The 24,009-nt window shown below is 42.6% G+C and overlaps 1 protein-coding gene across 1 annotated transcript in view; it reads right to left on the minus strand.

Moving 5' to 3' along the window:
• Positions 1–72: 72 nt before the first annotated feature.
• Positions 73–24,009, minus strand: part of COQ3 (coenzyme Q3, methyltransferase) — a 109,778-nt gene continuing 85,841 nt past the window's right edge. Inside the window, exons 6-7 of the mRNA XM_069235538.1 lie at positions 17,737–17,896; positions 73–1,366 (exon numbers count right to left, since the gene is read on the minus strand). Coding sequence (XP_069091639.1) covers positions 1,164–1,366; positions 17,737–17,896 — 363 coding nt within the window. The 3' untranslated portion in view covers positions 73–1,163. The remainder of the gene's footprint in view (positions 1,367–17,736; positions 17,897–24,009) is intronic.

A 24,009-nucleotide genomic window follows, 5' to 3' on the forward strand; every position in this document is an offset into this window, starting at 1 on the left:
GTCTATGCGATTTATGTATCAACAAGTCACAACAAGAGAACATCAAGTAGGACACAAGCAAGTAGCAACCGATGAAGTAAAAAAAAAATAACAGTTTTTATTTCAAGCCCCAAATTAGCAAGCTTGAACCCCAACGGGGTTGTTTTTCAGGCAAGGAATAGAGTAATACATGACTCATACATTTTAGATGTTCCGTGATTATTTCGGATTATTGTGTGAATGAAGGCTTGAATATAAGAAACACCAATATTTCTGACTTTCGTGTGTTCGAGCCTGGTTGCCCTGTCACATTGGTTTCATATAACTAACATATGCACACACACATTTTAAAGAGCATCTAATGTAGACTATTTTTATCACAGACTAAGGAAAGCAATACAAATGAATACACCACCATGCAAAGTAAAAGTAACTAGATCTAGAATAAAATCTATAATTGTAATAGTCATCTCACTCATATATGAACACACTTTACTGTCATCTTTTCAAATCACTGAGGTCCAGGTAAACGAAATGCCATGCAGCCCAGAACTGTAAAGTTACAAGTCAAACCCATACCATAGATGGAATGAGATGGCGGACACAAGGCATTTCAAAAGGTTTAATATTATGCCATATGCAAGGCTACCAGATGGCTTCATGTCCTTAGCGTTCCTTTAAAAACCTACTGCATTCTGGGACTTATACTCCATAGGTTCATATGATCTGAAAACAATGATTCTGAGAAGGGATGACCAAGACTGGAACATGGTGTCCATCATGTAAACTTACTAATGTGGCTATTTTCAACATATAGAACTGATGCATCCCTGCCATATGCAAATCATAACATTATTGACACTGTTTCCCTTGGAATCCACATGGGATATGTTGCTACTCATATGTGAACTCCAGATTCAGGGACACCTGCAGACGGCAAAGAAAATAGCACATTAGATGTGTGCTGGGGAGATGCAGAGCAGCCCTAGCGGCATCCCGGTGTAGTAGGGGGAAGACACCGTCATCAAAGCGGTCTGCGACCAGACTGGTCCTACAGCAGACAAAGCACACAGGCAGCTTCACAACACGGGTTCCGCTCTTCAAGCATTCGGTTGAAAAGCAAGAACGTATTGCACCAATAATCTATCAATTCAACGCTTTCGAATCCCAATAATCACGATTTTTCATGGCGTGGTTCCTAAGTGAGCATCAACTTTTGGGGTGCTCTGCTCCTCCTCTGGTGGTTGCTCTGTTGAAAATGTTTCTTCTGGGGGGGCAGTTTTTACAGCGTGAAGCGCGTAGTTAATGCTGGTACTATCGATCCAACTCCACGAAGTGGACAGTGGGTTATACAACATTCCATTCACAGTCTCAACAGCAAAGCCATCTGCAGGAAGAAGGATAACAAACGTAATCAATGAGTGCTTGCCAATGACTGAATATTTAGCCTGAAGCAAAACAAAGAACTAGTAAACAATTTCTTTCTAGAGGTTGTAGTTTATTCTGAGGTACTTTTCACACGACTTTACGGAGTTTGGTGAAGACCTCTAATATTGTGTACCTAACGCATAACTAATGCAAATATGCCAAACTATCAGTCATTGATATGACTGTTTCTGATGAAGTCAGGAGCTTACATGAGTACTGGTGAGTGTGGTTCCACACCAAAAGGGACACAGTTTGTGTACCAAGTTAGTATATAAGAGAGCAGATACCTTTATAAAGCACTGACAAAACAGATTTAGTGCACCGGCATTGTAATGACTACAATACAATAAATTAACCTTCTAAACCTTCCACATCTACTTTATCAAACATGAAGAGAAAATGATAAACTAGAATATACTAGACCTTGTACACACATCCTGTAGGCAATACTAAATACTAAACATATTCCCTCAAAAGGGAGAATCAAAACTACTGTTCCATCAACAATATATCTTTGTCATGTGAAAGGTTTCTGTGTCTCATAATGTCAAGGAAAGAATCATTCAGACACTGCACCCACATATTGGGAGACCTCCTGAGACTGCAGCTGGGTTGCACTAAATTCAGACTACCTTAAATTTATGTTCGAAGCAGCGGTGACGTTTCGCTGTCCTGGGGATTAGACCGAAAAGAAAAAAAAAAGATTATGGGCAGGTAGGCCGAGCTGAGCTGGATCACCTTTTTTGAGGAGCACAAGGGAAAGCCAGACAAGAAACCACGTGCCTGCCAATCTTAGAGCAAATATCCCTCCAGATGGCTCCGACTTCCCCCTCCTGGAGTACTAAAGGAGGCGCATACTTCCTGGTGGGAAAAAGAGACGCCGCTAAGATTTTACTTCCTGGACAAATTGATTTCTCACTTGTGTATCATATCACACAAATCTGAATGTTCTTAAAAATATTAATTCTCTCATAATGTTATAAAAGTAAAAGAAGGAGAAGACAGGATATTTTAGAGATCACTTTTAAAATGAGCATTGCTTCCTGGTACTGAATTAAAAAGTTCACAGTTCCATGCCTTTTGCGGTTACTCCATGGGTTCCCACATGTTATATTTCATATTTCCTTTAGCAATCTGCACTGCAAGCTTAAGAAGGCTACCTGAAATAAGTCTAAAAGTAGACAAGCCTGTCTTCCAAGACATAGGTTATTTGCATGCACTTACAGTTCTCTAGCATGGATATCTTTCATTGACTCACAAGTTATATAAAACAATTCCTCAAAGTCATACCAGAAGACCAGGTAGTATCCAATATAGCAGTAAATATGAACAGGGCTACGGGCAAGGAATAGTGCTCATTTTGTTGCAAGTTCACCTTATTGGAAGTGTTCAAACTTCAGCTACAGAGAGGAATGTGCTAAGCTCCCCACCTCCCCTACATGCCAACATAGCTCAAATCCCTCTGCTGTGGAAAAGTCCATTTTGCATCCCTCTCTTCCCATTTAACTTTCTGTAAATGTGTCAAGGATGGCCATGGACGCTCAATGGATACAACCGGATAATGGGAAGTCGCCAGAGCCACTGCGCCTCAAAAAGCCTTAATTAGGATGATGGCACAAGTCCCACAATATCACCAAAGACCTCCTGTTCAAAGACACATCTCACGAATTCTGTGATCACAACCAATGCTATATTGGAGGAAGGGGTTCATCTTCAAGAACTCTACATCCAAGGGCTTCTATGGCTGGTACTGGAGAGGTAGTTACAAATCACCGCCCTAAAGTTGCAGGGCTTCAGGCATTTTGTCCAAGGGTTGATATCTCTTTCATACTTAGAACAGACAACAGCACCTCAATACGTTAATAAAACAAGCCGGAGTGCACAAGATCGCCAGCCCTGTCAGAGAAGGCTAAAACTTTCTAGCGCTGGGCTATTGCTCACAAGACCAAACTATCAGTGGATCAAATGTCAGTGATTTGCTGGCAGATGCCATTAGCAGATCCAATAATGACTGTAACAAATGACAGCTTCACCCCAATCAGCTCTACAGAATTTCCCACCTGTGGAACATCACTGTTCGGCCTTTTTGTGAACACAAGCAGAAAAAATGCTGATTCTTCACAAGTAGGCAGAGGAAAACTGGACTGCGGGTTGGTATGTGTTTTCGATGAACAGGTACAGGATATTTTCATTTGCTTGTTCCCTGACCCCATACAGTACTCAACAAGCTCGATAAGGAACGATCAACAATACTTCTGCGTGGCCCAAGCAGCATAGGTTCACAGACCACTGGACGAGTGCCCTGTGTTTCTCCCTTCCCAACTGTCCGGACCTTCTCTCCAGGCAAGGGATTTAAAGTGCTTCACCACAACACTGCATCATTCGACAGCTTCTGCCAGTGCATACAGAAACTGCTCACTTGACCATTCCTCATATTCGAAAGAGTTTTGGGCGAGGACTTTTGCTCAACAAAAACTTGCAAATTTAAACTGCAGTTGCCACCAACAGGGTTTTCCTCTTTTGTCTTCCAAGCCTTTGAGTTTTGTGCACTCTGGCCAGAAATCCAACTCAGTGAGAGTTCACCTTGCCGCAGCGTTTCACTTTTCAGAAGTGCATTGGACACATTTACTTTCTTCTCAAGCAATCATCATAGCATTTAGCTGAGGCTTTTTATGTGGTTTCCTCCAGTCTGCCATCGTCGCCTACCATGAGGATTCCACGTCGTACGCTCCCAAGGAATGAAAAGACCATCAAAGCCTGGTCACAGAGTGGTGAAAAAAAAGTTTCTAGAACGTTTTTTTTTTCTCACGTGCAGATATTTTTGTAGGAAGTTGGTGAGAACAAAGACATTTGGACTTAATAATTGTCTCTTCTGGTGAGATCGAGTAAAAGGGTCTCCTCCCTCCAAGGGGAACGTCATTAGATGGATTTCACCATGCATTACTCTCTATGTTGACTCCTGCATACTCACACAGGTATATCTATCACCATGACTCGCACAGGCACACCTCTTACTCTGATCTCATACAGACACACCACTCCCTCACATTCATATGGGCAGATCACTCACCTTGCACTCAGAGGTAAAGAGTCTGTAATTCTTACACACCTGACTCTGGTACCTTTCCTCCTGAGTTATGTGACCAGGGCCCAAACATAGCGCCTGCAAATGACAGTCGCATACAGCCCTCACACTCCCTCCCCCTCGGGGACAATGGAGCAGTTGATATGGCCTGACCTGCCTGAACGAGGCACTTCTCTACTGCACATTGGTGGCTTTGAAAGCCTCTCGCTCTGTGCCTTGTAATTTATTAGCTCCTCATTGTTCCAGCAGACCAGGCGACAAACAACTTCTGCACTCACAAAGGCACCTAAACAACTCTTTACTTTGCAACTGATTCACTTGATGCAGACTTATAGCCGTATAAAACAAATGTGCACACTGTTCCTGAAGGAAATTAGAAGAGGGCGAAAGAGAAAAAGAAGGGGGAAAAAAAGAGAGAGAGACTGTGAAGCCAGCGTTGTAGGAGTACCCTCAAGCATCACAGTCGGATGCTAGGCATCATCATCGGGTTTAACTCCTCGTCAGACGGCACTGCAATATCTGACGGGCCCCCACCAGAGGTGGTGGCTCTTCTACCGGGGGAGGACTCTGCGGCTCAAATTCAATCCGCAGATCATACTGACAGAGGAGAGAGAAAGAAAATCTAAAATTAGCTCTGAACACCTAGTGATTTAATTTAATCCTTGAAAAAAAGGGTCGGGCCAATATTAAAAACAGATAGGAGTATCCAGGGAATAATGTCACTTTTACTCCTAAAGAACGGAAGTGAGGGAAGAGTTATCTCTCATTACCATAGATCAACATGTTTCGCGCCTATTCGGTCAAGAATTGATCCACTGGCGCTTCTTCAGGACCATTAAATTGTAACTTCTCCTTCATCTATCTGATATTAAATAAAAACAGACATATAGAGGCCGTAAATGCTGAAAGGTCACTTACAGTCATCGGACCATTCGTCACAGTCAGTCTTTTAGGAAGTCGCCCTGCATGAAGATAAAGTGCAAGTAAAAAACAAAATGCACTACATAGACATTCACTGGTGTCATAATGGTGAAAAGTGGTGATAGACATCAGGTGTATGTGAAGACAGAGACACATGTCATGAAAGGCTTACCATCCCATGTGAGGACAAGGCTTCATAGGGACACGTGAGCCTCATAAACCATGTGAGTTCACTGGATAAAAATTGTAAAAAAACATTATTATACATAAATAGACAGTGACTAGAACAGTTGCGGAGTCGTGTGCAACATCAAAATCAAAGCATTCTATTGTTATCATGACATAGGGTCTACTCAGTTGTCAAGTATCTTATTGGTACACATAGTATGTCACATGGAAAACTATTCAATCTGACAAAGTCGACAGAGTACTTGTTAGTAACTGTATATAGAGCAGTAAGTCAGAAAACGACAAAAACAAAGAACATGTAGATTAACAAGCAAGGAGGTGTCTGTTCGTGCTCCATAGCTAATAGTGGGTGCTGCTAAGCACATATTCACATAATCAAACAAGCCATTTAGCCAACATGATTATAAGAGTATAACCCTGCCAGGAGCTTCCCAGCCTGGTAAACAATGAAAAGGTTGGAGGAAAAGTCATAACAGCAGGCTCGATGTACACGCTAAAAAAGGGTCCAAAGTGACCACTTACTTCAGTCACCGTGTTGGTCAGCTTCTCGCCTACCCCGAGGACGTGTCCCTGGAAAGACAGGCGCCGTCCACTCGGAGGCGTTTAAATAGCAGCACCCACTATTAGCTATGGAGCACGAACAGACACCTCCTTGCTTGTTAATCTACATGTTCTTTGTTTTTGTCGTTTTCTGACTTACTGCTCTATATACAGTTACTAACAAGTACTCTGTCGACTTTGTCAGATTGAATAGTTTTCCATGTGACATACTATGTGTACCAATAAGATACTTGACAACTGAGTAGACCCTATGTCATGATAACAATAGAATGCTTTGATTTTGATGTTGCACACGACTCCGCAACTGTTCTAGTCACTGTCTATTTATGTATAATAATGTTTTTTTACAATTTTTATCCAGTGAACTCACATGGTTTATGAGGCTCACGTGTCCCTATGAAGCCTTGTCCTCACATGGGATGGTAAGCCTTTCATGACATGTGTCTCTGTCTTCACATACACCTGATGTCTATCACCACTTTTCACCATTATGACACCAGTGAATGTCTATGTAGTGCATTTTGTTTTTTACTTGCACTTTATCTTCATGCAGGGCGACTTCCTAAAAGACTGACTGTGACGAATGGTCCGATGACTGTAAGTGACCTTTCAGCATTTACGGCCTCTATATGTCTGTTTTTATTTAATATCAGATAGATGAAGGAGAAGTTACAATTTAATGGTCCTGAAGAAGCGCCAGTGGATCAATTCTTGACCGAATAGGCGCGAAACATGTTGACCTATGGTAATGAGAGATAACTCTTCCCTCACTTCCGTTCTTTAGGAGTAAAAGTGACATTATTCCCTGGATACTCCTATCTGTTTTTAATATTGGCCCGACCCTTTTTTTCAAGGATTAAATTAAATCACTAGGTGTTCAGAGCTAATTTTAGATTTTCTTTCTCTCTCCTCTGTCAGTATGATCTGCGGATTGAATTTGAGCCGCAGAGTCCTCCCCCGGTAGAAGAGCCACCACCTCTGGTGGGGGCCCGTCAGATATTGCAGTGCCGTCTGACGAGGAGTTAAACCCGATGATGATGCCTAGCATCCGACTGTGATGCTTGAGGGTACTCCTACAACGCTGGCTTCACAGTCTCTCTCTCTTTTTTTCCCCCTTCTTTTTCTCTTTCGCCCTCTTCTAATTTCCTTCAGGAACAGTGTGCACATTTGTTTTACATGTATACACAGGGAGTAAGCACACTGGACCTAGTATAAAACTCCCAGTCCTCCCTTTGTAGTGCAGACTTATAGCCGCCATGCTATGCTCTGTTTAGATAGGGACACCCTCTTCCTGGGTGACCGAAGGACACAAACAGAAGCATGTCTTTTGTTTTGTCCACGTTAAGTCTAACGCACCTGCCCATATTTAATGAATACAAAGATTTTTCGGCTGAAGAAATGGGAAAAGGGATGTAGAGAGATAGGTACATTCAGCTGAAAGTCAGTGGGGACTTTAGGTATGAATTTAGTATTGCTCCATAGGACACCTTTGTAAAGTGGAGAAATGTTTCCAACCAATGTGCTGGACAGATCATTTGTTTATGCTAAAGGAATTCCAATTGAGGACTGTAGCCCTAATAAGCGTGGGCTTGCAGAATATATGTGTCATTTCCAAAATAACACCCAAGAGAACTAAAGCTAAACTTGGAGAGCTTTGCCCTCCAAGTGTAATAAAAGATGTAAATAACATAGTGCAAGGCACAAGTCTATGTACTGGTAATGCGATGACTCAATTAGCGCTGTTTAAGCTGGTTAAGTCCTTTCCTAGGGCCCCTTCAGCTCCCTGGTACAATGAAAATCTGAGAGCATTTAAACATGAATGCAAGGGCCTACAGAGGGCCTGGCGCAAGGTTTACAAGGAAGGATGTAAAGCTATTTAAGGGCAGCTCTAAGGAAATATAAAATGGAGATGTTGGTGACGAGGTAGTTGTAGATTATAGAGGTTTCTTCTTCGTCATCAAGGAGGATGACAGAACCTTTGATAGTAAAAATGTCAGGGCAGCAAGGGCTTCAAAGGAGCTGGACTTCTGCTTATTTTTTTTGTGTAAGCGGATGTTTACTCGTTCTGAAATGTTTTTCTGAGGAAACTCCAGTTTTTCTCTTGGAGGAGGTGGCTGCAGGCACTTTAGGTAGTAAATTCCGCTTTGGAAACTCCAGGTTTACTTTTTTGCACCTCCTTTGTGGAAGTGCTTGGTGGAGCACTTTTAACAAAATCATTCCCAGAAGAGGCGTTGTCCCTCCTGGAAAGGAGGTCATTATTGTTTCCAATATGTATAGGGCCAACCTCTTCTTCCTGTCCTTCAGTCTTTTTACAGATGTTGTAGCGTGAAGCCTTGTGCGCTGGATGAAAGCAATAAATACACTGTTCATGTGGATCATCAATATAGATCACCTTTTGACTCAGTGCTTAATTTCTACAAAAATTAGTGCCAGGGCCCAGGGGCATCACATAGGGTGGCATTGCAGCTTGCACCTACCTACTGCCCTGGCCAGGGCTGCAAAATGGCACTACTAATGGCTTTGATGTGCTGCTAATATTATTATTTAGTACATATTTAATTGCTAAACTGATGTGCTTTGCTGAAAATAGACTGACAGCTCTGCCATGTGGCGAGTCATCAAAAAGGTACTGGTCTTAGGAATTAAGTGCCAGTGACGAGCATCGGAAAACACCATCACAAATTAAGCACAGTTCTGACCATCAGTGTAGCAGTAACTGAAGATCTGTTTCTCTCCGTTAGTCATGATGGCAGCTGCTGACCGAAAAAGGGTCTCACTGCCCTGGAAAGGGATGATTTTTCCCTAGAATTACCCAGACACAATTAATAGTAGTCTAAAAGCTGAAGATGGGACTGGTTCAAGAGCAGAGTGTAATAGAAAAGCATCTGAATTAGGTCACAGACAGGTTTGAGCAGAGCTCATCTCAGGGACTCCCTTACACGCGATTTGCGGTACAAATCTGAGCTACGGTCACCTCTGGAGCACTCAGTACTTCCACCACATGGACTGGAGATCAAGCTGTTCAAATGAGGTGGACATGCTACTAAAATAACACTGTTGTTGAGGTATATGGCTATTTTTTTCTGTTTATTGCTTTTTAAAGCTACCGGGGATTCCCAGCCTGAGAACAGTGAATGAATCACATATGCAAACATATGAAAGATGCAATGCTGGATAATAATTAGTAAGAACAATCTACTGGTCTCAACAGAGGGAGGGATATACTAAAGTATTATCATGCAGCACAAAGAAGCCTGAGTTGAAATGGAGCAGCAGTGCAGAGATCACTCTGGGGCCTAGCATGGTTGTGAAAGAGACAAAGACCCAAAAATGCATACCAGCAAAAACAACACTGGATGGCTGCAACAGCAAAGACAGTTCGGGGCCATGAGACAACTCGACCTAGTCCGCCATTATACGATCAGGCCGTTTGAAGAATGCAAGAAAGTATTCGGGATTGGGGCACAAGATAAGCCACAATACCTGCAGCTTCCACTTTGGAGTATTTCCCAGCAAACCATTTACATCATTTGAAACATTTATCAGGCAAGGGAGTCGAGGATATAGGTACAGTTTATAAAATTCTCCAGAGCAATCCTCTGTAATGCGATGGAATATCAGCAAAATCGCTGGAGCGCGTTATCCCAGGAAGTTGGAGACACAGCTTGAGGGAAGGATACCCTCTAGGCAATCTGCCTACAATAATGAAAATGTCACTTACCCAGTGTACATCTGTTCGTGGCATCAGTCGCAGTAGATTAGCATGTTCTGCAATAGCTCGCCATCTGGTGTTGGGCCGGAGTGTTACAAGTTGTTTTTCTTCGAAGAAGTCTTTCGAGTCACGGGACCGAGTGACTCCTCCTTTTGTCTCCATTGCGCATGGGCGTCGACTCCATCCTCGATTGTTTTTCCCCGCAGAGGGTGAGGTAGGAGTTGAATTGTAGTAATAGTGCCCATGCAATGGAGTGACTAAGTATGCACTTATTTAAGGTTGAGATGATACATATATAAATAATTGAAGGTAACTTCCAAACTGCTACAGGCTCCCGGGGAGGCGGGTGGGCACATGCGAATCTACTGCGACTGATGCCACGAACAGATGTACACTGGGTAAGTGACATTTTCAGTTCGATGGCATCTGTCGCTGTAGATACGCATGTTCTGCAATAGACTAGTAAGCAGTTATTTCCCCAAAAGCGGTGGATCAGCCTGTAGGAGTGGAAGTAGTCTGAAATAATGTCCTTAATACAGCTTGACCTACTGTGGCTTGTTGTGCGGATAACACGTCTACACAGTAGTGCTTGGTGAATGTGTGAGGCGTAGACCATGTGGCTGCCTTACATATTTCTTGCATTGGGATGTTTCCTAGAAAGGCCATGGTAGCACCTTTCTTTCTGGTTGAGTGTGCCCTTGGTGTAATGGGCAGCTGTCGTTTAGCTTTAAGGTAGCAGATTTGGATGCATTTAACTATCCATCTGGCTATACCTTGTTTTGAAATTGGGTTTCCTGCATGAGGTTTTTGAAATGCAATAAAGAGTTGTTTAGTCTTTCTGATGTTCTTTGTTCTGTCAATGTAATACATTAATGCTCTTTTGACATCTAATGTATGTAGTGCCCTTTCAGCTACGGTATCTGGCTGTGGAAAGAACACCGGAAGTTCCACTGTTTGATTTAGATGGAACGGTGAAATAACCTTTGGCAAAAATTTAGGATTGGTCCTTAGGACGACTTTATTTTTGTGTAGTTGTATAAAAGGTTCCTGTATAGTAAACGCCTGAATCTCGCTTACTCTTCTCAGGGAAGTAATGGCGATGAGAAATGCCACCTTCCAGGTTAGGAACTGTATGTCGCAGGAGTGCATGGGTTCAAAAGGTGGACCCATAAGTCTAGTTAGGACAACATTTAGGTTCCATGAAGGAACAGGTAGTGTTCTTGGTGGTATAATTCTCCTAAGGCCCTCCATGAATGCTTTAATGACTGGTATTTTATATAGGGAAGTTGAATAGGTAGTCTGCAGGTATGCAGATATTGCTGCAAGGTGAATCTTAATGGAAGAGAAAGCTAGGTTAGATTTTTGTAAGTGAAGCAAGTAACCCACTACATGTTCTGGAGTTGTGTGTAATGGTTGTATTTGATTAATATGGCAGTAGCAAACAAACCTCTTCCATTTACTTGCATAGCAGTGCCTGGTGGATGGCCTTCTTGCTTGTTTTATGACTTCCATACATTCTTGGGTAAGTTGTAAGTGCCCGAATTCTAGGATTTCAGGAGCCAGATTGCTAGATTCAGCGATGCTGGATCTGGGTGTCTGATCTTTTGGTTGTGCTGTGTCAACAGATCTGGCCTGTTGGGCAATTTGATGCAGGGTACCACTGATAGGTCTAGCAGCGTTGTGTACCAGGGTTGCCTTGCCCAAGTTGGTGCTATCAATATGAGTTTGAGTTTGCTTTGACTGAGTTTGTTTACCAGGTAAGGAAGGAGAGGGAGAGGAGGAAAAGCGTAAGCAAATATCCCTGACCAGTTCATCCATAGGGCATTGCCTTGGGATTGTTTGTGTGGGTATCTGGATGCGAAGTTTTGGCATTTTGCGTTCTCCCTTGTCGCAAACAAGTCTATCTGAGGTGTTCCCCAGAGTTTGAAATAAGTGTTCAGTATTTGGGGGTGAATTTCCCATTCGTGGACCTGTTGGTGATCTCGAGAGAGATTGTCTGCGAGTTGATTTTGTATCCCTGGTATAAACTGTGCAATTAGGCGAATTTGGTTGTGAATTGCCCAATGCCAAATTTTTTGTGCTAACATGCTTAACTGCGTGGAGTGCGTCCCTCCCTGCTTGTTTAGATAATACATTGTTGTCATGTTGTCTGTTTTGACGAGAATGTATTTGTGAACTATTATTGGTTGGAAAGCTTTTAGTGCTTGAAAAACTGCAAGAAGTTCTAGGAGATTGATATGCAGTTTTGTTTGATGTACGTTCCATTGTCCTTGTATGCTGTGTTGATCGAGGTGTGCTCCCCACCCTGTCATGGAAGCATCTGTTGTTATTACGTATTGTGGCACTGGGTCTTGGAAAGGCCGCCCCTTGTTTAAATTTATGTTGTTCCACCACAGAAGCGAGAGGTAAGTTTGGCGGTCTATTAACACCAGATCTAGAAGGTGACCCTGTGCTTGAGACCACTGTGATGCTAGGCATTGTTGTAAGGGCCTCATGTGCAGTCTTGCGTTTGGGACAATGGCTATGCATGATGACATCATGCCTAGGAGTTGTAATACCATCTTTGCTTGTATCTTTTGTGTTGGATACATGCGTTGTATGATGGTGTTGAAATTTTGAATTCTTTGTGGACTTGGAGTGGCTACTCCTTTTGATGTGTCTATTATGGCTCCCAGGTATTGTTGTACCTTGCGTGGCCGAATCTTGGATTTTGTGAAATTGACGGTGAACCCTAGTTTGAAGAGGGTTTGTATGATATGATTTGTGTGATTTGAGCACTCTATTAACGAATGGGCCTTGATTAGCCAGTCGTCTAGATATGGGAACACATGTATTTGCTGCCTTCTGATGTGTGCAGCGACTACCGCTAGACATTTGGTAAAGACTCTTGGTGCGGTTGTTAATCCGAAAGGCAGTACCTTGAATTGGTAATGTATTCCTTTGAATACAAACCTTAGGTATTTCCTGTGCGATGGGTGAATTGGTATATGGAAATAAGCATCCTTGAGGTCTAAAGTTGCCATGTAGTCGTGCAGCTTTAGCAATGGCAATACTTCTTGTAGTGTGACCATGTGGAAGTGGTCTGATTTGATGAAAGTGTTGACTACTCTGAGGTCTAGGATTGGTCTCAGTGTTTTGTCCTTCTTTGGTATCAGAAAGTACAGTGAGTAAACTCCTGTGTTTATTTGTGTGTTTGGCACTAATTCGATTGCATTCTTTTGCAATAGTGCCTGCACTTCTATCTCTAGGAGATTGGAATGGTGTGTTGTTAAATTTTGTGCTTTTGGTGGTATGTTTGGAGGGAACTGTAGAAATTCTATGCAGTAACCATGTTGGATAATTGCTAGAACCCAAGTGTCTGTAGTGATTTTCTCCCATGCTCTGTAATAATGACCTATTCGTCCCCCCACTGGTGTTGTGTGGAGGGGGTGAGTGACATGTGAGTCACTGTTTAGTAGTAGGGGTTTTGGGGCTTTGGAATCTTCCTCTATTTCTAGGGAATTGCCCTCCTCTATATTGTCCCCGAAAACCTCCTCTATACTGTCCTTGGTAACTGGACGGTGTGGCTTGTGAGGTGCTGGCTTGTGTGCTTTGACCCCGAAACCCCCCTCGAAAGGGCGTTTTACGGAATGAGCTGTAATTCCCTCTGCTCTGCGGGGAGTAGAGTGCGCCCATGGCTTTGGCAGTGTCCGTATCTTTTTTGAGTTTCTCAATCGCTGTGTCCACTTCTGGACCGAACAGTTCTTTTTCATTAAAAGGCATATTGAGAACTGCTTGTTGAATCTCTGGTTTAAATCCAGACGTTCGGAGCCATGCATGCCTTCTGATAGTTACAGATGTATTAATTGTCCGTGCAGCTGTATCTGCAGCGTCCATGGAGGAGCGGATCTGGTTGTTGGAGATGGCCTGTCCCTCCTCAACCACTTGTTTTGCCCTATTTTGGAAGTCTTTGGGCAGATGTTCAATGAGATGTTGCATCTCGTCCCAGTGGGCTCTGTCATAGCGCGCAAGTAGTGCCTGGGAGTTCGCGATGCGCCACTGGTTTGCAGCTTGTGCTGCGACTCTTTTACCAGCTGCATCAAACTTGCGGCTTTCTTTATCTGGGGGTGGTGCATCTCCAGATGTGTGAGAGTTGGCCCTTTTCCTAGCTGCTCCTACAACAACAGAGTCTGGTGGCAGCTGTGTTGTGATGAAAGCCGGGTCTGTAGGAGGCGGCTTATACTTTTTTTCCACCCTTGGTGTGATTGCCCTACTTTTGACCGGGTCCTTAAATATGTCTTTTGCGTGCCGGAGCATACCAGGGAGCATAGGCAGGCTTTGGTAGGAGCTGTGGGTGGAGGAGAGTGTGTTGAACAGGAAATCATCCTCGACCTGTTCTGAGTGGAGGCTTACGTTGTGAAATTGTGCTGCTCTAGCCACCACCTGAGAGTACGCGGTGCTGTCTTCTGGTGGAGATGGTTTTGTAGGGTATGCCTCTGGGCTGTTATCTGACACTGGGGCGTCGTATAGGTCCCATGCGTCCTGGTCTTGGTCACCCTGGCTCATGGTGGTGTGAGCTGGGGAGTGTGATGGCGTTTGTGCTGGTGAAACGTTAATCACGGGCGGAGGAGAGGGTGGTGGTGTAACTCTTTTCACCACTTTTGGTTGTGGTACTTGTTCCGCCTGGAACTCCAACCTTCTCTTTCTCCTAATGGGGGGAAGGGTGCTTATTTTTCCTGTCCCCTGCTGAATGAAGATACGCTTTTGCGTATGGTCCGCATCAGTTGCTTGTAGCTCTTCCTCAAACCTATGCTTCTGCATTTGGGAGGTTAGCGAGTGCTCTTCTGTATAAGAGCCTGAAGCTGGGTCGCTTGCAGTTTGTTTCGGCGTCGAAACTGTGTCTGCGTGTTTTTTCGGCTCCGAGGTGACTTTTTTCCTTTTCGGTGCCGAAACCTCTCGGCGTCGATCTGTTTCGGTGCCGCTGTCTCGGCGTCGAGCCGTGTCCACACCGGCATCTCGGTGTCGAGGCTTGTCTCCAGCACTTTCTCGGTCCCGAGAAGGCTGCGTGCCGGTGTCTCGACCGGAGTCGGACGATCTCGGCACTGTTTGGGCCTTTTTCGGTGCCGACGGTCGGTCACCGATTTTATGGGTTGAGCCATGGCCTGGTGGCAGTGGCGTCCCCTGGGCCTTGTAAATGTTTCTTTGTGTGGTTTTCGACGTCTTACTCACGGTTTGTGTATCGTCGAATCCTTCGGAGTCTGAGTCTTGGATCGAGAAGGTACCTTCCTCTTCCTGTTCCTCGAACTCCCGTTGGGCTGTCGGTGCGGACGCCATTTGAAGTCTTCTGGCTCGACGGTCTCGGAGTGTTTTTCGGGACCGGAACGCACGACAGGCCTCGCAGGTGTCTTCGCTGTGCTCAGGTGACAGGCACAGGTTGCAGACCAAGTGTTGGTCTGTGTAGGGGTATTTATTGTGGCATTTGGGGCAGAAACGGAACGGGGTCCGTTCCATCGGCGTTCCTCAGCACGCGGTCGGGCCGACCAGGCCCCGACGGAGGATCGAAAAACTACCCCGAAGGGCACCGGAGCTCTTCGATCTTCGATGCGGTGTTGAATCTAAGTACGCCGATCCCGAACGCAACAATACCGACGAAAATCTTCCGAAATTAACTATTTTTTCCGTTCCGAAACTCGGAGCGACAGGAACACGTCCGAACCCGATGGCGGAAAAAAAACAATCGAGGATGGAGTCGACGCCCATGCGCAATGGAGACAAAAGGAGGAGTCACTCGGTCCCGTGACTCGAAAGACTTCTTCGAAGAAAAACAACTTGTAACACTCCGGCCCAACACCAGATGGCGAGCTATTGCAGAACATGCGTATCTACAGCGACAGATGCCATCGAACATAGTGTTTCAATTGTATTCTACTTCACAGAGCTTTTGTACCATTTTTCCGTCAGCCCCATATATTTTCTGGAGGTACACGGAGGGAATTGACTGTAAAATACGGTACCCACTTGGATTATCACAAGCACTTGAAACATGCTTGCTTCAACCACTTGAGTGTTGAAGCTTATCGATGAATATCAGTTACAATGTGAAAAGGTAACTGAAGTCACCCAGAGAGACGCATGTTCCACAAAGACAAATAAGTTGTCATTATAAATATTACTAACTCATGGACCAATAGGGTCTAAGTGCTCAGCAGGGTGGCAGTAGTTATAGTGCGTAAAAAAGGGGCACATGGTATCTTCCACAGAATGGAACCCATTTCATTTTTACACAGACACAATGCTATAATTTCCATGGGCAGAAAAATTACATCATGCATGCTACTAAATTTGCAAGTTCTGTAATTCCCTCATGATGTGGAAAAGCACAACCCTATTTCCAAAATATATGTAATGGAAAATTCCAAATGGAATTACGTCTCACCATTAAGCATTGCGAAGATTTTGAGATAACAATGGTTTACGTTTTGCATCATAAATGTGCTGAATAACTTGTTTCCTCTCTTTTCGTCTCCCAGAGAAATGTACCACTTGCATAACAAGGCACGCTGGCAAGTGTAAGGCAAACCTGTTTAAGCCTCTGACTGCTTTGTGATGGTGGTGGGTTTGAATGGTCGCTTTGCGTTTATGAGGGCATGTGATTTCTATATACAGCATCTACACATACTTTACCTTTTCAATCTTTGATGATGACAGAGTCATCCGTAAGGAACCCTGATCAAAATAACAGAGAGAAGGGATTTCTGACTTAAGAATGGTGGAAGACTTTGGCCTTTAATTTGAATTCAGTGGCAGCTCATGTTCAGAGGTGGTCTTAACAAAAGGTGATTTTTCAGAAATACTATAACAGGATCAGCCTTAAGAAATGGATACAATATGACAAGGAAGATAGTTGGAACGGGAAAGGCCATAGGCTGACATGTTTGGTCACCTGGCAGATCGATGATATAATGGGACGCGGTACCTCACAGGGTACAGCTGCTATATGACTATTTGCTCATGAGGTTCCCACTACCACATTTATTCTAAAGGCTTTGACTGTGGCCAACATAGTGATTTTAAAACAAATGGAACACAGAGCATGAACCTTATTTATAGAAGAAAAATAATCAGCCTGCATTAAAATATACACAGTCAGAGAAGTGCAACACAACAGCGAATCATTGAGGAAATATTGAAGATACGCATGTTTAAAGTATTGCTTAATCCCAAAATTCTCAATTGCTGCTACATTATGTGGTGTGATTAATCACCTTCCTCATTTCCAAACGCTAGCACTTTCATTCACTGTTGTTTTTGTTATTTGTTATCGGTTTCCCTTTCTGGGTTGTAAACGTGTAAGATGGCTCAAGTGAGGAGTTAAGAAGATAAGTCAACGTCGCCGATTATGTGATCTGAGATACAATAGGATCTCAATATAAATGCTTTCACTTGGATGTAACTTAGCACTGCTTAACCGAGGTAATGCAAAGCTTTCAGTAAAACAGATGTGGGATTTCAACCCACAGACCAGCACTTATTTTCCCTGTATGAATCCATAGTATAGAAAAAAAAGCACAAGTACTTCCGGTTTAGAGACACTAAGTGCTGCACCCCCTCATGATGAGATGGTGAGATGACCTGTGATGAGATGCTAGCAGCAATGTGAGGTTATACTGCATAGATTATTTCTTGCAACAGAGTCCTAACTAGTCTACAAAAAACTCTGATTTAAAGACTAGAATTGACCACGTTCATTATAGGAGACTACATTATTTTTCTCCGTAGCATAGAGACACATTCTAATATAGACTGAGCAAGCATTACTACTCAATTCAATGCTTTAAAAGGCACTCTGCTGACATAAACGTTTATTACAAGCAGTACTTACTAGATTCCAAAACGCGCTCCAGCTCTTCAGGTGTAACAAATTTCTCCCAATCATGAGTACCATCTGGAACAATTCCTAAGATTTTCTCTGCAACCACAATCCCCAAGGCATAAGACAGTGGTGTTTTACTGATTGTAGTAATAAAAATGGAGCCACCAGGCTAAAAGAAAGGAATGTCACATTAGATTCATTTTCCAGCCACCATGCATAAAAGAGATTCTGTAAAATACAAGGAAAAAACAATAGAACCACCAACCAACAATCTTTCAGCACTTCAGACTTCCAAGCTGATTGTGTTCCCTTCAAACAGAAACTTCTGTGAGTCTACCTTCATGAAGGCAACTCCTAGCACACTTGCCTCCACCAAGGAGACATACAACTGTCTCAGGTCATGAATACTTAGAGCATATCACAACCACTGTCTCCCTCACAGGTTACGGTAAAAGTGAAACTAGTGCTTTAAATGGAAATATAAAAGTGCAGGTACCTGGCTGTTTACAGTACCCGTTTTCTTCTGAGAAGTGCTGGTACTCTCCTGTTAAATATAATGCAACAGTGCTGAAAAGTGCAGTACTCTACCTTTCAAATTAAGGAAGTGCAGGTACTGAGTACCGGACAGTACCTGCACATTTAAAGCACTGAGTGAAACAATATATAAATTCAGTACGGTATTGTGTGAGCACACACTAAAGGTAACACTCGTTACACAAGCGATACAACATTCCCAAAGCATCATCAAGTGATCTACCGACATTCTTATCTGATAATAACCTCAATATTAAGCAGTGATTCTGGCCCTGATGGTCCATTTAACATGGTTTATAAAATGGACCCCACATTTTGTGCTGTGTTTTTTAATCCTTGTTTTTAGTTCATTCCGGGTGTATGCCAATGAGCTGGAAAGGGTCACTAATTAGACCTTTCTTTAAAAAAAAAAGAAAAATAAACGAATATAAATTACCTTCATCTTATAGACTGAACTACCTGTTTGAAGATTCAGTAAAAATATATTTTTTAATTGGATTAGAAGAACCAGAGGATTGATTATCAACTAACAAGTTAATTCCAGTCGATCAAACAGGGTTATGAGCAGGCTCCTTGGCGTACATAATTTATTTCCTTTAAATCATCGTATTAGTAAACTTCTGTGCATTGTCACTTTATCAGTATTTTCCATGGGTTTTGAATCTGCATTTGATAGGGTAGATTAAAATGTATTATGGGCTGAACTAAATAAGGAAGAACTCCTTGTAGGTTTATTATTACTTTTAATTGCTGCACATCCTGAAACTTTGGCAAAGGTGTATTTGGCGAACGAGGGAGAGAGAACTAAAAGGGATGCCGCAGAGACCAGATTAAGCCTGGGGTGTGTATTAGCACCTCTACTGCCCTTTCTCTTTCAGAGCGACCATACAGAAACTTCCATTAGTAATTGGAGAACAAATCAATACTCTCTTGTATGTTTGGTAATCTTCGATCGTAGTCTCATAGGATTACATAGGAGACAGGTGGACGATCACCACCTCTACTATAAGATAACTTAAAAATCAATATTAATCAAAACAGGTACGGTATTGCATCTGGGACATAGAAAAGCATTTTTGAGTGGCAATTAGAGAATGTAAAATTGCAGAGAATCTAATTTTATATTCAGGTAATATTGTTAATGAGACGTTACCTTTTAGGAAGCATGACCCAGTGGTATTCAAAGGGTTTTGGGAACCCTGCAAAGTCTGTCTCATTTTTAACTGTAAATTCGTTGAACTTTCTAAATCTAGTATTAGGATTAGTACTTAAGAATTCGTTTCTTTTACATTTTAAATGATTTGAAGGGAAAGAAATTTGAAAACCTTTTAGGGTCCCTACTGCAACTGAGATTTGTCTGTCTGGAATTTAGTTTAATATTGATGAATGTGAAAACAGAAATATTAGTAATATATTTTGGTACATTACTACAACAGACAAAATAAAAAATCTTTAGCAGAGGGTTGACTGATGGATTTATGTTTGAGAGACTCAGACTTTGCAAATAAATAATGGTATAACTGATGTGCTTTATTTAACAATTATGATCTAATTTGAGTATCAAGCAACTGGTCGAGGTAATCCAATTCCTGTGAAAAATGTAATTTAGGGAGAAAGCATTTCATTTTACATTTAAAACAGATATAGAGTATATTGCAGGTAACAATCATTGGCTCTGTTTGATAATCTGAAGAAAAAAATAAGAGCGGCCTCTCAACTACTTAAGGCATCAAATCCTTTTCTGTGTAGGCATTTATTGTCATTTCATTTAGGGTTTTTATGTAGATGTGAGCACATGAACAACTTGGCTATGCACTCTATTTATAACTACATATACCCTTGAGCACATTCATTTAGTTATGCCCAGCTGACCCGGGAAAGAAGAAAATATAGTTGAAATCTGTATTAAAGGCAGTTGCAATTCATAATGTGAATGTTGCATCCGAGTACCTTTCTGAGATAAGCACCAAGGAGGCAGCAACTGGCGTTGTTTTTCCCCAAGGGAGATAGTTGGAAAAGGAAATTAATATTGTGGCAAAAATGCTTTGTTTCAATATAACAACTGTCTGAATTTTAAAATGTCAATGCATTTTCTTTGTCTAGTTCATTGCACAATATTTTTCTGTTGTAACAAATACATGTAAGCTAACTGGTACATTCCTAATACATACCGGCATGATCTACGCACACTTTCATCCAGTAACAACTCATGTGTCAAGTGCGTGAATTCCCACAAGGGTGCCCTGACGCTGTAGTACACTGCAAAGGCTACTAGACCGTATTAAGAGCGTGGGGATGTGCAACGGGAAGTAAACAGCTAATCATTTCCATTCTAAGTCAGATCTTAACAGTATGTCCTACTCCCACAGACCTGGCTGATGCACAGACGTGTAGCTAAAATCCAAAACTAACAAGATTCCTCTATCCACACTGCTGTAATGTCTGAACATTAACCCTTAAATGAGTGAAACACCCTTAAATTGACTAATTTATTGCACATTGGCTACAAGGATGTAATATATACATGATAACTATTAGCGGTTTGCGAAATGTAGCAATTCAGCATGGCAAGAGATATGTACCACTCAAGTAAACTGCGGCACATTAAAATTAGCATGCAAATCCTCCACTTCGTGAAGGCAACACCTCACATGTCCATGCCTTCTATGTCACTCCGGGTCTCTTGTGATGCGCAGGCTGGTAACCTATCTACATGAACCAACAATTGTTGTGAATAAGATTACAATCCACCACACAATGGAATGAGAGTTGGGCCTTCTAAGGGCCAAGTCCGATGACTTTACTGCACTAGTGGTGTCTCTGCATATGCTCCAGATAGGGTGTGCAATATTACACACTTGTTGCCTGCTGCAAAATCCTGCAGATAAGCGATATGTGACAACAACACCCGTAAAGAAGGAACAATGTCAATGAAAACACAAATTATGACAAAAAAGAGGCACCGGGATGCCAATGATGCTGGCGAAGGGGCTATATTATCCATTATTACATAGAGGTTACTGCACAATATACTCCAGTTGAAACCAAACAGTAGTGTTTTAAAGACTTATTGCAGAAACTCCACAACATCTCCCTAACACAATCTTAATCCCACCAGCTCCCAGACTAAACCATCATCTATGCCCATATTCTAATATAATTTATCCTCTAACTGCCCTTTCCTTCCTTCTAAACTCACCCTAACCTACCTATATATGGTCCCTCTCAGCTCTGTCCTACCTCCATTTCCTATATCACAGCAGACAAACCTCATTTTCCACTCATCTTCACTGTAATGTGGCTTCCCCCTCTCAGCTGAACATTTACGGCAAGCTCCCTGTGAGGCCCAACATCAGATACATGCTGGGATTAGATTGAGGGCAAGGAGGTGGAAGGGCAGTAGTCATCCTGTGTCGAAGTGCGTCAGACCAAATGACGAGGCCTGTACAGCAGACATGTCTCTCTGCCACATGAAGTCACAAAGGCGTAGATCATCCAGCAGAGAACCCTCTGGCTGGCCTGTTAATCTGCCACAGGGAGCAAATGGTGGTTGTAGTCTGCCACGAAAACTCTTCCATCTGAATCATACTGCGCAGAGGCCTCCCGTTTCTAGACTTGAACCAGCTCTGCCACCATCCCGAAATGCTCACTAACCTGCACCATTGGTACGGTCTACACCTGAAAATTCTTTATGGGAGTGGTATGACATGCCTCTGTGACTGCAATCACCTCCATCCATGTGAAGTACTGTGCTGTACAGTCCTCTAGGGTGTTCAACTGCTGTAGGAAATGCACAGTAGCCTGCGCCCAATGGTTTTAGGCTCATCTTCAAGTCAGGACTGGACTCGGATAGTTTCTACCTTTTTATCCATTTTACCTTAAGTGTGCCACTTTTACTGAAATTACTGATGGAAAACTCAAAGATGTTTTTTAACTTTTAGAATGCTTTTTAATTTTTTTTTTTTTAACGGAGGGTCTTGAATGTCCATTCTCAATAGTGAGCGAATAGGGCTTCTGAGGAATTTGGTGGTTGAACGAATTATCCACATTTTATTGTACCTGTATCACTAAGCGCTCTCAGGAAAACAAATCCTCAGGCCTTTAGTACGGAATCCAATGTGTAAAAGTATAGTCCTCTTGGGGTATTATTAAACTGAGAACTACTTAATATTGCTTAAAACATTTTACTGGGAAGAACTAAAATAATATAAATTATGATGAGACGTTATGGTCTTCTTAAAAGATCTGAGAACAGGTTTTGACTTGAACACCTTAATAGTGAAGACCAGAACTAGGCACTATGGGAACTTTGCGATCAAACAACACAAGTCAGCAATTCAATGAGTGAGGGTTTGCACACTGTTCGTTATGAACAAGGTGCATTATATTGATTTCATGAAATAGCATGGCTTTCAAGCTGCCTTTAGATCTTACTTGTCCAATATACGGTCCATATGCAGCAATGTAATACCCTCGCATGCAGCCCAACTTTTATTAAGTGTATATGCAAGGTTACACTCGGCTCAGGGCCTGCTGCATGTTAATGTTTGTTCACAGAGTGTATTAAGGTGCACGAAGGTGGTTATGGCCATGAAGACAGGTCTGTTCAATACCAAGATAGGCCTTTTAGCTTTATATTCTGTGTGCTCAACTGTCACATATCTTTCTATAGTTCCTGTTAACAATCAACAGAAGAGATTTTTGCACTCTGCAACGGTTAGTTTTTGCAGTAGGTCAGCAACTATAAATGGCTTTCACGCTTCTGCATCAGAGAAACTGACAATACACAATACCAACAGCTTGTGTGAGCTTCCTGAAATCTGAACAAAAGTACTGATCGGTAGAAGGAAGCAAGAGTGAAGTGTGAGCACACCTCCCGCGCCCTCCTCTGTCTCTCCAAAGACTACCGGGCAAGACAAAAGTAGAAACTACAGCACTAGCTGGGGCTTGGACAAGGCTGGTGGACTGGTTATTAGAGGGGTGCTGAAAGACAAATCTCCAGCTCGGTTAAGGATGTGTAATGAAAGATGGTTGGGTGCATTTAGGACCCATTCTTTGATTCCCTTTGTTTGCTAAGATAATAATTATGGCTAGAATCATTATTCGCATTATATGTAAGAGAGTAGCTCATAAGAAATATTAACTTGTTGTTCTCAGCCAGGTTTGTCTGTCTCCTAACACGCTTCCTCACATGAGCACAACTCTGTGGGAGAGGTTGAAGATAACTGCCATTTTTCATTTTCTCCAAAAAGATCAAAGTTACCTTTTGAGGCTCAGGAAATCGCAAAGCCGGGACCTGAATAACTCCAGGGACTGCAACATCCCAGTGCATTTTATCCAGCCCGTCTGTGAATTTGGTGTGTATTTTTAATTACATTAGTCCTGCTGTGTCACCTGAGCCCAAAAAAGAAAAGTCCCAGCAAACAGTTCCTCCTTCAATAAACAAGAGAAAGCCCCCTCCACAGGCAGGTAGTAGCCTGATTAGCTGATAGAAGGCTATTCACATGAACCACCACCACTAAAAATATCATATAGGGCAACACAGATTAACACAGTGGTGGAGAGATGACCTAAACCCTACACACTCCTCTGTAGCGTCCTCCCCAACTTTGGTACCCTCCAATGACTATGCCACGCGCAGAGCTTTAAATCACAAGTCTTTATTCTTCTGCATGTCTCTGTGACCTCCCACATTCTAAAACAAGCTTTTATTACATCCGATTCTAGCAATTATGTCACACTACTACA

This window comes from Pleurodeles waltl, chromosome 5 (genome assembly GCF_031143425.1).
Source record: "Pleurodeles waltl isolate 20211129_DDA chromosome 5, aPleWal1.hap1.20221129, whole genome shotgun sequence".
Lineage (NCBI taxonomy): Eukaryota > Metazoa > Chordata > Amphibia > Caudata > Salamandridae > Pleurodeles > Pleurodeles waltl.